The sequence below is a fragment of the Macrobrachium rosenbergii genome, chromosome 9, assembly GCF_040412425.1.
Source record: "Macrobrachium rosenbergii isolate ZJJX-2024 chromosome 9, ASM4041242v1, whole genome shotgun sequence".
Lineage (NCBI taxonomy): Eukaryota > Metazoa > Arthropoda > Malacostraca > Decapoda > Palaemonidae > Macrobrachium > Macrobrachium rosenbergii.
This window is the reverse complement of record NC_089749.1, coordinates 27,269,592-27,285,460: the sequence shown is the minus strand read 5'-3', so window position 1 is coordinate 27,285,460 and position 15,869 is coordinate 27,269,592. Positions and strand designations below refer to the sequence as shown.

The following is a 15,869-nucleotide window of genomic DNA, read 5'->3' as shown; positions in this document are numbered from 1 at the left end:
TCAATCAAGAGCCTGTCCAAAGTACTCAGTCCATCCGATCAAGAGAAAGTCCTCTGTCCCATAAGAGCCTTGAGAGCATATCTTGAAAGAACCAAAAACCTTAGAGGTTTGGCCTCGAATCTTTGGTGCTCTGTGAAAGACTCCAGCCGTCCTTTGTCCAAGAATGCATTATCATTCTTTTTAAGATCCATGATTTCGGAAGCACATTCGGGAGTTCAAGATGATTTACTGCCCTTAAGTAAAGCAAAGGCTCATGAAATGAGTGCCATGGCAACATCTTTGGCTTTCAGATATAATCTGTCTCTCTCTTTTCAATTTTGCAAGCAACATTTTGGAGGTACAAGTCAGTGTTTGCCATGTTTTACTTACGGATTATTGAAACGGTGTATGAAAACTGCAGTACTTCAGGTCCATTCTTCACAGCTGGCATGGTATTGGGGGATGAAGGATAGGAGGAACGCCTTCTTTTTCCTCTATCCACTCTCCTTGAATTAGGATAGTTGCACTTCTTGGAAAGTCTGGTGAACACTGAGTCGTGAGTGTCACCAATCTGTATTTTATGGTTTTGATTAAAATTTCTTGGTGGTGTAGGTTAATTTTATCTGGTCTTTGTTGTTCTATTGTACTGCCCCTAGGGCAAGGGCATATCCACATATTGTTTATGTGACCCTTTTGGATTGTAAGGTTTGGCAACCTGTGATTAACCTCCTAAGTTGCAAAGCACCCACTCGCGTAGGGTGACCCTTGGCTCCACTGCCACGCCGCTACAGGTCGAGAGGAGCTACGACCAGAGGCAGTACCCTCTGCTGTTGCTCCCTCACCAGGTAAGGTTACAACAAGCATTCCAAGATGCTAGCTAACTTTCTATTCCAAATTCTTCTCCATATCAGAGTTGTTGTCACATCAAGAAGGCTGAACCTGGAGACGAAGGGACAGCTGGAGAGAAGAACGACGGGTAACAGATCAGGAAAAAACTGAGCAGTGCCGAGTACTGTAATTAGATGTAGATTGCTCCTCTTCTGCAGGTTCCTCGACAGAGGAAGCGGGTGATCGATCCTGGGGGGGTCCATGGTCTCTTGCACTACCTGAGATGGCTTTTGAAGAAGGCTCAGAACTTTATCAAGCAAGGGTTGAAGCGGCGCCAACGAAGGATCTTGAGCAACATGCGGAAATTCAGATGAAGAGTCAGGTACTGGAATCTCTCCTTGCGGGGTCACGAAGATGCTAAAAGTAGGGTGGACTTCTAGAGAAGCACCCACAGAGACTGGACGCACGGATGACAGGCGCCCACTCGCTGTTGGAACAGACACTGACTTCTTCGAAGCAGCTGCATTCTTCATGGACACTTGGCACCTCAAAGACGGATGCTCGGTGATTTGACGTTCAAACTCCAAGTTGTCATACACGGGCTCTTCCAACTCGGAATCTGGGCGCCCAAGAACTGGAAAGGCAGAAACTGCACGCTCATGGGATGGGAGCTCAGACGAAGTGTGCTCATACGATGGGCACTCGGACACTGGGCACTCTAGGGATGATAGTTCGGACACCAAACGGTCTTCAAGTTGGTGCTTACACACAACACTATCATACACTGTGTGCTCGGACGCTTTGCGCCAATAAGCTGGACTGGCACACACTCTTTTGGGGTCGGAACGCACTTTCACAACTGAATGGTCGTGACAATCTCTCACTGGCAACTCCCAAAATCTACAAGAAGGGAGAAGGCTACCTTCTCTCTCTACAGTTTGCTTATGAGACGGGGCGAATTTGTTTCCAAGGAAGCGCCTGGCCTTTTCAATGGCCTAGAAACTTTCACAAAACGGCCACTGCGCTTCTTGGATGCAGGAGAGTCCGAATCACTTGATGATAGGGCATGTATGTCCATTCGAACGCCATCTTCCGCAGCCTGGGATTGGCGGACAACAGGCTCGGATGAGGCGATGACTGCTCGTGGGCAAACACCACTGATCTCCCTTGGCCTGCCAATTTGCTTCCTCTCGGGTGAGCAAGGGGAGTTTAGCAGGGACCTTGGTCTAGGAGCATCGGTGGGACGAACACCCGACCCCTCCACTGACACTGCACTCGACACTACACTATTAAATCTGTCCATCAGGACCTTCACAGAATTCCCAATCTGGGAAACAGTATTCACAAGTAAATTAAATTTTTTATCTACCCTTGCTTCCAAGCTGGCAATGGCATTGGGTTCAGCAGAGTGAGGGCTAGGCAATGGAGTGACAGGAAAAGCTGGAGGACTGGAAATGGGAGAAAAAGCTGTCACAGGTGTTGAATGGATAGGCATAACATCAATATCAACTCCTAGGGAATGACCTGTACTAGCGGAAGCCTTAGCTTCAGCCCTAGCTGTAGCTTTTCTCAGTCGGTCACGCTGTAATTTGTCTAAGTGTGTCTGTAAAGTCTTCCATTTCCCCTTATCCCAGTCCTTACATTCTTCACAATTAAGCTCAGGAGAGCAAATTTGCTCCCTACAAGAACTAAATATGGTTTGCAAGTCATATTTTGCAGAAGTGAATCTAGTTTTGCAGCCTTTGCTGCAATACCTAATGCTAGACAAACTAGAGTCAGACATAATAGGTCAAAAGTTCAATTAGGCAAGATATAATCCAGAATTCTAGCTAAGCTAAATAGCTGCACTACCAAAAGCAAAGAGCACTTCGCCAAAGCCGATCTCCAACCATCCGGAGAAAACGAATCAAGGGCTGCTAATAACTGGAGTTCAGTCATTAGCCAGCAGAAACAAATTGAGCTCTTTAGCTACATTGTACCTATTCTTCCCTGAAAGTGGGCGGGGCAGTATACCTACACCCAAAACAAAAGAGCGCTACCGCTAATTTCATATTTTGAGCTGCCGCATAAAGTAGAAACTATAGCTATGTAACTATTTGGTAAGTTACTTATATAAAAATCAAAACCTGACCCAATGCTGTAAATATAAACCATCACCATTAACACTAACTTCAAGAAGATTACAGTACTAGACAAAAACCAAAGAAATATTTTGTTCAAGTTGTCTCCAAACCAACAAAACTAAATCTCAGAGTTCACATCTCGGCAAAAGAGGTTTTTCATACTCTGGTAACAAAAACAACCCTAAGTAAACACAGCTATCAATAACATATAATCTTAAAGCTATCTTTATGCAGGTCAACCTTAAATCTACCTTTCCACAGGTCACATAAAAAATAGCCTAACCTGGAGGTATGAATCTGCCATGCCTAAAAATTAAATACTGTACAATACCTCACATCAGTACTCACCACAGCCATGTTGGTATCTAAGCAGTAGCACTGGGGAGGGAATAAAAATGCAGAGAGTCAAAATAAACCCACATAAAATATGTAAGGCTATGAAACTGGAAATTAAGACATGTATAAATACAATATAAATACAACACATCAATGGCAAAGAGATATAAAGTAATTATAAACGTGGGTCAAAACATAAAATTATCAACAGTAGAACTTGAGCTCTGACAACAGCCACAGAAACACAATGCTATACAAAAATAGGGTCCCAGATATCAAGCAGCAATGGTAATTTCATTTTTGAGGTATCTAGCTACATTGGTAATTTCATGTTTGGAGCATCTAGCTCCACTGGTAATTTAATTTTTGGGGTATCTAGCTACATTGGTGATCTCTTTTTGAGGTATCTTAAAAGGGTTTATTGGTAGGGCTCTGGCTAAAGAGGTTGAAGTATGGTGCAAATTTATCAAGGGAACAGTCTAAACGATGTGTATTTGAATTAAAAGGCTTGCTACAAAGAAGCCTGCCAGACAGAGCACCAAAACAAAGTGTTTATAATAATAACTAGCACAGAAAATTACCTGTACTATAGACCAGATATGATTTACAACAGCATTCATGCATACTAGCCGGCCGTTGTAAGTGTTGAGCATTTGAGCTCAAATGGTCTGGTTAAACCACCAAACAATAATACTGTAGTAATAAAACCTGTTTTTTACATTTTATCATGAAAAGAGCTAATTATGCACCTTTCTCATTCTTTTTTTTATTTCTTTCAAAACTAACATCCTTGCCACTCTTTTGAAGAGCTGCTCCCAATGCAGTGTTCTCTTGCAGATTTTAAAGTGCAAAGATCAAACTAAAAAATAATCACTAAACCAGGAGCAATTTTATAAGAACATAACTTCTGAGGGAACTTCAGGAAAAAAAGGATGAGGCAGGATAAGTAAAATAAAGTTGTCTTTGAATGTTAAAATGCTGTACTTATGAGATTAAGATTTTTAGATTTTAATCAATAATAATAATAATAATAATAATAATAATAATAATAATAATAATAATAACATATTTATGAGAGCCTTCTGTGATTACTGAATCATGACAGCATAAATGCATAAAATAAATTAACAGAAACAACTTTACTATTTTCAATACTTCAGTAACTACATAACTAATCAATAGTACCTGTGATTCTGTTGATTTAGTAGTATATGGATAGCTAATGACAGACGATGGTAAATTTGTAGCATTCAAATTCGGATTCATTCCACATGAGAAAGTGTAGTTTTGATCATTATAAATACTGGGCCATTGCTGTAGTTTGCAGTCCATATCAAAATCTGAAATACAAAACCTAACATCATAATAAAGGAATGTTAGGGTGATAGGATGTGAAACTTAATTTAGTATTTATTTTTTTATGCAATCGGACACTGTTGTGTGTAAAAAGCTAATAATGACAACTGAAAAGAAAATATCTTATACACTACTGATAGTTAACATATTTACAGAGCGCTCAAAACTGCTGAACATTAAAATGTGAAGAGCTTTGGTACAAGATATCAAACAACTTAAAAAGAGAGGTGGGAAATAATACAGGCAGTCCCCGGTTTACGACGGTTCCGGCTTACGACGTTCCGAGGTTACGACGCTTTTCAAATATATTCATCAGAAATTATTTCCTGGCTTACGACGCATGTTCCGGGGTTACGACGCGTCGTACGCCGATCTGACGGAAGAAATATGGCCCCAAAATGGCAGAATAATCATAATTTGAAGGTTTTTTTGATGTAAAACTCAATAATAATGCAGTTTACATCGTTTTCAATGCACCCAGAGCATTAAAAGTAAGGTTTTCTTATGATTTTTGACGATTTTCGACGATGTTCCGGCTTACGACGATTTTCGGGTTACGACGCGGCGCAAGAACGGAACCCCCGTCGTAAACCGGGGACCGCCTGTACTGTCAAAATTCAAAGTCAAGATCAATAAGACAAAAGAATAAATGATGAGATCTAGTACTGTAATCATCTTGCACAGATCCAAACCTAGCTAAGATATAAGAGAATGGTGCAGTTAAAATGTTGCTGCTAATAAAATTCCATCTTGAATTATTCGACCTCAGGAGCAAATATGAAAAAAAAATCCACTAGGACTACCATTATCTACAACATCTGTGAATTACTATACAAAATTTACAATGCCTTGGATTAACAACAGATAAGCTGGTCAGCTATCACCATAAGCTAACTAATACATTGGTCATTATGAAATCAAGGAAATCTTGCAGAGGTTTTGGGTATTCTTGAACCTCTCCATATCTTTAAATGAGCCGATCTCTTGGGTAAGGGCAAGAAAAGCCCAAAACTGAAAGAGAGGGATTGCCCGAGTTCAAACCATGAGGTTCTGAATACACCAAGGGGATCTTTCCCACTGGTTCATTAATCACCATAAGTAAAAGACCTGGGCCAAGAAAACGTGAAAGAAACTTTGGGGGGGATGGTAGGCCTTGGTGTGTTAAGGGACAAGCTGTCTCTGACACAATTCCTGTCAAGCAAATGTGATCTGTCAGAAACTGGGATAAAATCATAACAACTGGAACAACTGAAGTCAGTGGGATGATAAGCATCACAGCTTTAAGAGTAACCAATTTAACTGTCCAAAGTACAAGCACATTGGTTCCCAGACACATTCTCTGCAAATCATCCAGGTGTTTTATCTCTCACAGTAAGCATGTTCATCCTACTGAGAATCTTGTGCAGAATGAGAACTGGTTCTGGTGCCAAAATTCATGCTATAATTATACCAGAACAAGATCAACATCAGACTGAAGTGGAAGGGTAAACATCATACAACTGTGTGTAGGTAGCAAGGGTGAAATCTGAAAATGAAGCAGCAACAGTGGGAGATATGTATTTGAGACACCAGAAATGCAATTTAGGAGTCAAAAGCAGACCTATAGAAGCAGAATAAGTTTGAGATGTGGAAAAAAGTAGAAAAAATTTCAAATTAGTCTTTCATGGATTGAAACCATCATATCATGGATATTCTTTTAACAGCAAGAGCAAGCTAGCCGGAAGGAGTAGAGTGTTGAGAAAAATAAAGATAAAGCATGAAGCAAAGTGGGGAATGATCCCAAAGTACCACATTTCTATTCTTCTTAGGGGTTTGAGGGAAGATCTGCTCTCAAACACCAACTTCTGAAATTCTGGCCACAATTTTTACATTACATACCAAAATTAGAGATGCTACAACAATTGCCTCAACAATGCACATAATGGTCATTTCACAATATAAAATATTTCTAAAGGGCCAGAACATTTTCCAATACTGTACATAGAGACATGTCACAGGATAATGATCTGATGTAAACACAAAACAGGTCAGAGAGAGGGCAATCACAGAAAACAGCAAAAAATCCCAATTTTTCAAATACAAAAACTGATATGGAAGAAAAAGGATCATGATAAACATCAACCAATACAATACAAAAAGAATAATCTAGAGAAGGCCAAAAAGAAATGAGTTGAAATAAAATGGGAAGAGCGTTGCCCTTAATGAAGTAGCATTCTGTTCATTGTCTACAAACAGATTACCATGTTTCATCTCTTAATTGAATATTTACAATTTCTATTTCACATTTGTGTTAGGCCAATTACTTTCTGCTGGAAGCAGATTTATAGTTCCAAATACTGCACTAAAGAAAATTTTATATAAGAAACCAACATTTTAGAAAGTTACCTTTTTTTTCTTCCAAGGATTTTGGCTGATAAATGTGATTGTCACTGGATACTGCTGGCATTTGGTAGACATTTCCACTGGAGTTCTCACACACATTTTCCATGAAAAACCCACTCCCATTGGCGTCAACTGTGGGTAAACTTACTGTGTACTGAATTTTGGAGGGATTTTTACAAAATTTGAGGTCCATGTCATCTTGAGAATGCTTAATGGTTTCTTCTGTATTTTGTCCAACAACTTTAGTGATAGCAGGTTCAGACAGTGAACGCTTCAGTGCTGTTTTCCATTGCTCACTTGCATTGCCTTTGAGCTGTTCACTTTTTAACAGAATACTATTCTCCTTTGTATTAAGAGTATTTTCATCAGCGGTATGACCTTCTACTTTCAGTATTTTCATTGGTTGTCTACTACACCAATTGCTGTCAATTTTTCTTTTCCATGCTTTGAAATAACTAATGGGTGGCTCATATGTAGGGTCATCATCTTCACCATTCATATTCCTTGACCGAATACACTTTTTAACAGATTTCCTTGGCTTTACTTGGCCTTTTTTGCTTTTATTATTCCTACATCCATTTTTAGACTTATTCTGTTGCTCTTTCAATGACCACTTCAGGGAATCTTGCTGACCAACAAAATTACGACATGTTTCACAATTGTAATTTGTACACTTTGTTACATGATTTCTATAAACTATACTTAAATGCAGTTTTAAAGCTTGAGTATGAAGATTTTGCAAGTCATGCCTGGTTAAGTATCCTCTGTTTACAGCTTGGGGAGGAATAGTTAGTTGTTGCAAAATAGCTTCCGGTACTGTGGGAAAATGAATTTTTAACTCTTTCACTAAATTTCTGTTCTTCACAGCTTTAGGTATAGAACTTGGTGTACATTTCATTTTAATTCTGTCTTGGGACCCTAAACTACATTTAGTGTATGATCCATAACCTCCCTGATTAGGGGCTAATATCTTTGATCTAGTCCTTACCGTTATTCTAATTGGCTCGGAAATCTTATCAGAAGTTTGATTTTCTAAAGTTTTCTTACAGACGTTGGCATTTACACGAGAGTCTGCAGGTGCAATAGGCCAAGCTGGTTTGATCAAACTTTGCTTTAAAATAGTGTCTCTTCCATCAATTTGTACAATTTGAAGAGTACTGATAGAATTTGTTTTCGACTTTCCAGCTTGCGACATAATGCTAGTTATAGGTAGACTATAATGAGCGATGCCATTGTTAAGTGTATTTGTTGTTGATGGTAACACAACATAAATGGGTTTGCAGTTTGAATTCTGAGAATAAGGATCAATTACTTGTCCTGCACTTGAAAATGTAACAGCTGGTGAAGAGACTGGTAGCAATACATCACTAGTTTCCAAAATTGTTTGCTGTATTACTTGATTCAATGTTCCAACACTTTTGGTGTTTGATGATGATCCCACAATATAATTGGTATTTTGAAAGTTAGGTTTAATATATTGTATTACTGGCTTTTTTGACGAAAGTCCAGAGAGAAAGTCACTACTAGCATGTAGTTGACTACATGATGTGTTAGCAGGTATCAAGTTGGTTTTTGATGGTTCACATATTTTTTCACCTGCTGGTATAAATGATACCATATCAGTCTTTACAGTATTAGGAATAGCAATGCTCATACCAGTCGTTCCTATGGGCAGAATGAGATTATCTTGCTTTTGCTCATTACTGTCAATTACTGAAGGAGTTCCTTCTACTCTAGGTTCATCATAAGTTGCAAAGTATTTGCAAGAAACATATCTAGGGCTAAAAAAATTCTTATCTGAACTATTTCCTTTCAGCTGTTCAGTAAAAGCTTCAGCTGACTTAGGGGGTCTAAGATCTAATTTCGTAGATCTATCTTTCCCTAAAGTGGGCCGCATCAGTTTAGGTATGCGAGAAACCTTTTCTGTTATTCTTCCTTTATCAGCGTTTCTTACTGGCTTGCCTGCAGGGCGTACTTTGAAGGCAACCCTCTTTGGGATTCCTGGAGAGTCTGCAGAACTACTGTTTGGCTGAATTATTTTTGTTTGCAGGGATAAACTTGATTCAGTAACTTTTGTAATCTCATGACCACTGCTATTTCCACAGCTCTTGTCTGATGTGATTGCACACTTCTCAGGGCTATTCTCATATTCCTCTTGGGATGTTATCAGCTCACTGAAAATCAGAGCAGACTCTGATTTTTCCATTGAGTCATCAAAGTATACATTTTCAGCATCACTGGAAGGATGCCCTCTGGTGCTCTTACTATTATTGTTTTCATCAGTCTTCTGGTTGCCTTGTGGGGTCTGAAATAATGTATCCAATGAAAAGTCTGTTGTTCCATCCAAGCTTGTAATAAAATCATCTAATTGTGCCTTTCCACTAATACCTGATGAACAAGAAGATATCTGGTCAAGAACTGGTGAAACAGACTTTGCACAATCAAGCAAGAAATTTCCTTCAGGAACAGGCAATTGAGTTTCATTCGTATGAATTTCATCAAGAATATCAGCAACATCTGATATTATATCACTGATATTTGATACTTCACTTGATTTTGAGGGTTCTTTAGAGGACTCTGGAAACTTCAGATCATCAAGTCTACTGCAGTTTAAAGTGCTTTGAAAAATATTACCCTTATCTGATGTTTCTGCTACTTCTGACATGTCTGATTCAGGAAACACATTCTGTAGTTTTGGTATGTCAAATATCATGTCAGCAGTGCCCAATTTATTTTCTTGGACACCTTCAGTTATTCTGTTTACATCAATCACTTCTGAACTTGCACTCTGGTCATACATAGTAACTTTTTGCTGAGGATAATCACACGAGGTAGTCTGTTCACCATTTGAAGTGCACTGAATGTCTTGAAATGACCCTAACAATTCATCTACTATGCTTTCTTGGTTACAATTCCACATCATGTTTGAAGATGTTATAGGCATGACAGTGGGCCTTGGTGCTTGCTGAGTCCAAACTAGTTCATTTGACAGCAACTGATGCTTCACATATGGCTGACCACAGCTAACACTGCTACAAGTGGCAGCTTGCCCCAGTGACGTATCCAGATAAGAATTATTTGTGCACAAAGTCTCACTGGACAAAGGCACAAAAGACTGGTTATTCACTTTGTTATCAATAACTGCACAGCAAATACCACCATCCTGAAGGGAAGTTATATGTCCATCATTAGTCAACACAGTCTCTAAACTGCCTTCAAGATTTTGTGATGTTGGTAACGGTACTTTGCATGACATCTCCTTATCACCTAAAGGGAAATGGTCTCTACCTTCTGAACTGATACCCTGTTCTGAAATGTCCCGTAGTAAATTACAAAACTCATCTACGTTCAGTGCATCATTTTGGAGATTTTCACCCGTAACTACACTGGCACTTTGAATTACTGATGAGGAATCATACAATTTACCATCAGCAACATTTACCTGATATCCAGCATCATATGTATTGCTTCTTGAAAGGGAGTCAGTACTAACTGGTGTAGCAAATGTAGGGTGCAATGTTTGTGACTTGGCATTGAGCACACATCCAAACTTATTCTTTTTCAGATGATTATTCCATTTATTTTTAACTAAGCTACAATGAGCTTTTCCATTAAATTTCTTTGTTATGTTACTATTCCCTGAAGTGACTACAGGCAGGGCAGATGAGCGCACATTTGAGAGATAAATCTTTATCAAGTCTACTTGAGATTTTCCAGCATAGATTATTTGAGAACCAATATGTTTTTCTTTACATGGAATTAAGTATACAACTTCACTGTCACCCTGATTCACATTCTGATTCATCTCACAATGTTTTTAATTTCCTTGGAATACATCTACAACAATCATCACTTGACAATTTGCATTATAATTTCCTACTGGGAGCTTAAATAAATCATCCTCTAGGCACACAACTGATTTGAAGACGTAATTTATAATACTGTACAGTTCACACATCTGATCTGAATACAACATTAACAATATTTCCAATATGAATGTTTGATAACACGCCAGTTTTCATCATGTGCACCATTATCAAATTGATAACCAAAAACCAGCAATTTAGCATGCACAGCAGGGTAAGCAATCAGAGGACATAGTGAAGGCCTTGTTTCACTTCACTGCTCAGTCACCTAAGACCTGGAAGAGAAATAAATGTACATTACAATCTCGGTACTGTACTCCCCAGGTATTCCTGGAAATATATGTAAAAAATTTACAAATTACATCATCTTGAAATGTCTGCTGAATTACAACAGATCCAAGGAAGAATCCCCATGCACACTGTATCAATACTGTGCTTGGTAACAGGTATCCTTAAGTCACAGCTGCCAAAAATAAGTTCAAGTTATCAAAAAGTTACTATGAATCTTCAAAACTGTATTTTTGGTATTTTCTATTAGTCACTCCTTTGAAAAAAAGGTATTTGTATATTGATTAATCTTTCTCACACCTAAATCTCTAACAAAAGCTGTACCATAGGTCCAAAAAATCACACCATCAGCCAAGTAATTCTTGTCTGAGGAACATACTAAAGCACACTAGAAATTCATTTGGCTGATACTCTATATGTCAACCAACAGAACTTCTAAGGAACGGCACTCCAGTTATCATGTTAAATACTGTAATACAAAGAATCTTTTAAACTACTTGTGCAAAGATAACACTGTACCTCTCCAAAAGGCATTGCTTAGAAGTTCTCTAAAGAGACCTTACAACCTCAATCCACTGTGAGGGAAGAGAGGGTAGATACCCTTCATAAGCTGACTAAAACATGCCCATAAACCTTATAGGAGAAGGGCAACTCAAAGCTCTATTTTTTTGTACTGAATCAATTAGCATCCTATGTGTAAGAAATGATATACAACTCTTGTGAAATTTAATCCTGACGTTCATGCTCCCCCGACGTTCATGCTCCCCCACATACTATCTGAATCAGAACTAATATAGGAAAGCCTAAAGTTATTTGCAAGAGAAAGAAGCAGGAACTACTTGTGGCAAAAAATTAACCTTAAGAGGTATACATTCATTATAAACCAATCAATCATGAATAGCCTTACTTTCATGTAAATGGCTCTCCCATTGCATTAAGTTGAGAAATCCTAAGAGATAAAGACCTGATATGCCTGCCCACAGTTGTGTCCACATACAGTACTGTATTCTGAATTGCTCTTCCCAATTGCACTTTTCGCTCTGTGTACTATGCCATTCATTTTAATTAATTTATTGTAATTACCCGCTTAATATTCATTCCTCATAATGATGAAGATTTGTAAGACAGTTATTTTGTTAATTCTGTAAGGCCCTCCGGCAGGCCTTCCAGGCGATCACCATCCAAAACAAAACACGACCCACCGCAGAACGTCAGGTTTCCCCAGAAAACACAAATTGATGACTGGCAGCTGAATTAATAGTTTTTATGTATTTTCAGGAACTACAATATTTTATTTGTAAAACAAAAAATCAACCACAAATGTAAAACATGTCAAGCTTTTGAGTCATATGACCTAGAAAACTCTTCTCATATAGGACAAAGAATTATTAGGTATTTTTCAGGTGTGAGAAAACACAACTGATCATAAAATTATGCCCTTCTTGTTCTGATGTCCTACACTACTTTTCCACTCCCAGAAACCAATGTCTTGTCAGAATTATGTGATAATAAATCAGTTAGTATGTAGTTGACCATGTCTGTCTACACCTGCAACCTAAAATACAATAATGATACTGATTGTATTTTATAAATCTTTAATGAGTTACCACTTGGTATTTACCTTCTGGGGTGGTAGCATCACTTAAAATACAGTTTCTATCATACACTAAGGTACTAACAAGGAGAGTCCTAATGGCATGCTCAACTACCATTGTCTATTTTTTCCAGATTCCAGCTACATTAGCTTGAGCACAAACAAGTTAAAATTAGGGTGCGAGAGACTTTAGCTAATGCTTACCAACTTCCAATTTAATGGCAACATCATCCTGTAAGCTAGAATCATGTAACCTGAATCATGATTTTGAGACCCCTCTGAGTATCCACACCATAACATTATCAACTGAACCTGCATTAATTTTGCTATTTACTATTTACTAACAATGTTAGTATCTGGCAACTCCCGGATGCTTATGCATTCGAAAGCAACTCCACTACAGTAATTACCCTGGCTAAGATGTGAGGAAGGAGTCAAGCCACTAAAATGAGAGGCCTGTCAAGACCTTAGGCAAGTTATGACGGTATATTGGTTACTGGCCCTAAGGAAAAGGCTGAACTGTTTCATCAAGCTTTTGAAGCTAAGAAATCAGCTGAGGATGTTCTCTCCCTGATACTTGTCATCCCAAACCTACTCTGACAAAATTTGCATTTAGCTATGTTAAGAAAATTCTTGATAATCTTGAAGGCTGGGGGGAGAAGACCCTGATGGTTTCTTCTCTTTGCTTTTTAAAAATGTTTCTAGTGTGCTGTCTTTCAAGATTAGTACTGTAGATTCCATAGATTTTCAGGTTGATGTAGTATCTTTGCGGATGAGCGCAAGCTTAGCAATACAGTGCCTGTTCCAAAGAATGACATATCTGCAGACTATAGGCCAATTTCTATCCTTACTGTGCTCTCCAAAGTTGAAGAAAAACTTGTTTTTAAGCCACTATATAAGTAAGTGGAATCTAAAGGATTGTTAGCTGATGGTCATATGTAGGCTACATAAGAAGCAGTTAGGTACCTGCAATGTTCTTTTAGATTTTACATGCCATTTGCAAGAGAACCTTGATAAGGATTTTGAGTGTAAAGTAATTCAAATTGATTTTAGTGCTGCTTTCATTTAGCATATCACAAGGCACTTATATTTATAAACTTCAGAATCTTCGAGTGGGTGGATATATTTTAGGTTTACTTCAAGATTTCCTTGCAGGTAGGCAGCAGCAAGTTGCTGTTGAAGAGATCTTTGGCAAACCAAGATCTATTGTCTGGAGTTCCACAAGGTAGTGTTCTTCGTCCACTCTTATTCTTAGTCTAAAAGCAATATGGTTGCTGGCTTGAAAAACAAGATTGTCTAGTAGCTGATGATGCAACACTTGTGGGTGTAGTAAAGTCTCCACTTTTGAGAAATGAAGCTGCTCCTAGTCTCCCTCGTAACATGGAGTGGATTAGTTAATGGTGCAGTTGGTGGGGTATGAGGCTGAACTCCAGTAAAACTAAAATCACAATCTTTTAAAGTAAATTGTATTTTTCCTAACTATATAAACCTGAGGTCCTTTACATTAGGAATTACTTGTGGTGAAGCTGGAAACGGCCGTTAAACTCTTGGACAAGGTGGTTAGGCAGTAACTACCGTCCGGTAGGCGGGAATACCCGCCTGCCCAAATGTAAACATTCCAGTTTGCCTTTCAGCCCAGATTTCAGATTGAGGGGTGGCATGAGGTGGGCATAAAAATGGCATTTTTATAATAAAATAAAGTTTTATACATACTTACCAACTAATTACATAGCCTATACTTCTAACTCGCGCGGCAGCTAAAAATTTGAAATTCGCTGTAGCATTTGATTGTTTTAGTGTAGGTGACTAAGTCCTGCCCTCTATCAGGGGAGTAAGGGTACAATACTGCTGAATAGCATCATTCTATTTATGCCCTCCATGTCCATGACAGGGGAGGAGGGAGGGCTCTGATTCAGTAATTACTTGGTAAGTATATATAAAACTTTATTATAAAAATGTCATTTTTATACTGTATATGTAACTTGCCAAGTAATTACATAGCTGAATCCTATATTGACAGGAGGTGGGGTGCATGGACATATGTAATCTTAAAAACATTCAGCAGAAGAACGAATATGAGACAAACATTCTATTAGCACTGGTTAAAAAGTTGTTGTACCCTTATCTGTTAAGAGAGCTGCTGCAGAATGATACTGCCTCTGGTTGGCACTCATCTTAACTATAGTGGTGCAGCAGTGAAGCTGTGGAGCGCCCCTATATTAGAGGGAAGCATTGCAGCAAGGGAGTATTCCAAATGTCACGAAGCATCAATGGAGGTTATGCAGCTCATGGAGTAGTCCGATGGCTAGCATAACCATACAAGAGTGCCCTTGCCCTGGGTGCAGTACCATAAAGAAATACAACCAGAAAACTTTGTCACCTACACACTGGTGGGTACCCCAGGCACATAGTACCCCCAGGCTCCCCAAGAACTCAACAGCCTAATCAAGGTGAAAGAGGTAGGATTGGAGTGGACTCCCATGATTCCTCCCCTAACACCATGCCAGCTACAGACAACAGACCCAGGGCGCTGCAGTTTTCAAAAATATTTCATGTAAACTGTGCATTGCAAACAGAGATTTGCATTTCCAGAACGTTGATTGGAGAATCATTGACAAAGACATGTTATGTTTAAAAGCCAACGAGGTGGTGACAGCTCTAATCTTGTGGGCTTTAACTTTCAAGACTGGTAGAAGATCCTCGTGAACTCTTAAATGCGATTCCAGGATGATGTCTCTCAAAAAGAACAATATTGCGTTCTTGGAAAGGGGTCTAGAAGGGTCCTTCACGGAGCACCAGAGCTTACTTGATGGACCTCTGATCTTCGCTGTTCTATTAAGGTAGTACCTTAGTGCCCTGACAGGACAGAGTCCTCTCTTCCTCTTCTGGTCCAAAATTTCTATCAAATTCTTGATGGTGAAGGAATGAGGCCATGGCTTAGAGGGAGTCTCGTTCTTGGCCAGGAAGTCTAGTGTAAAAGAGCAGACTGCGTCTCCTTGTGAAAAGCCTACTCTTCTGTCAATGGCTTGCAACTTGCCGGGTCTCTTAGCTGTGGCTATGGCAACCAGAAAAAGTTTTCCTTATTAAATCTCTTAAGAAAATTGTGTGATGAGGAGG

At 38.9% G+C, this 15,869-nt stretch overlaps 1 protein-coding gene across 4 annotated transcripts in view; it reads right to left on the bottom strand.

The window, feature by feature from the left end:
- LOC136841644 (uncharacterized) overlaps positions 1–15,869 on the bottom strand; it is a 226,367-nt gene that overhangs the window by 190,413 nt on the left and 20,085 nt on the right. For all 4 annotated transcript variants that reach the window (XM_067108770.1, XM_067108769.1, XM_067108771.1 and 1 more), the window contains exons 2-4: positions 7,008–11,145; positions 4,452–4,606; positions 3,279–3,308 (exon numbers count right to left, since the gene is read on the bottom strand). In XM_067108770.1, the coding sequence (XP_066964871.1) occupies positions 3,279–3,308; positions 4,452–4,606; positions 7,008–10,809 (3,987 nt within the window). In that variant the 5' untranslated portion in view covers positions 10,810–11,145. The remainder of the gene's footprint in view (positions 1–3,278; positions 3,309–4,451; positions 4,607–7,007; positions 11,146–15,869) is intronic.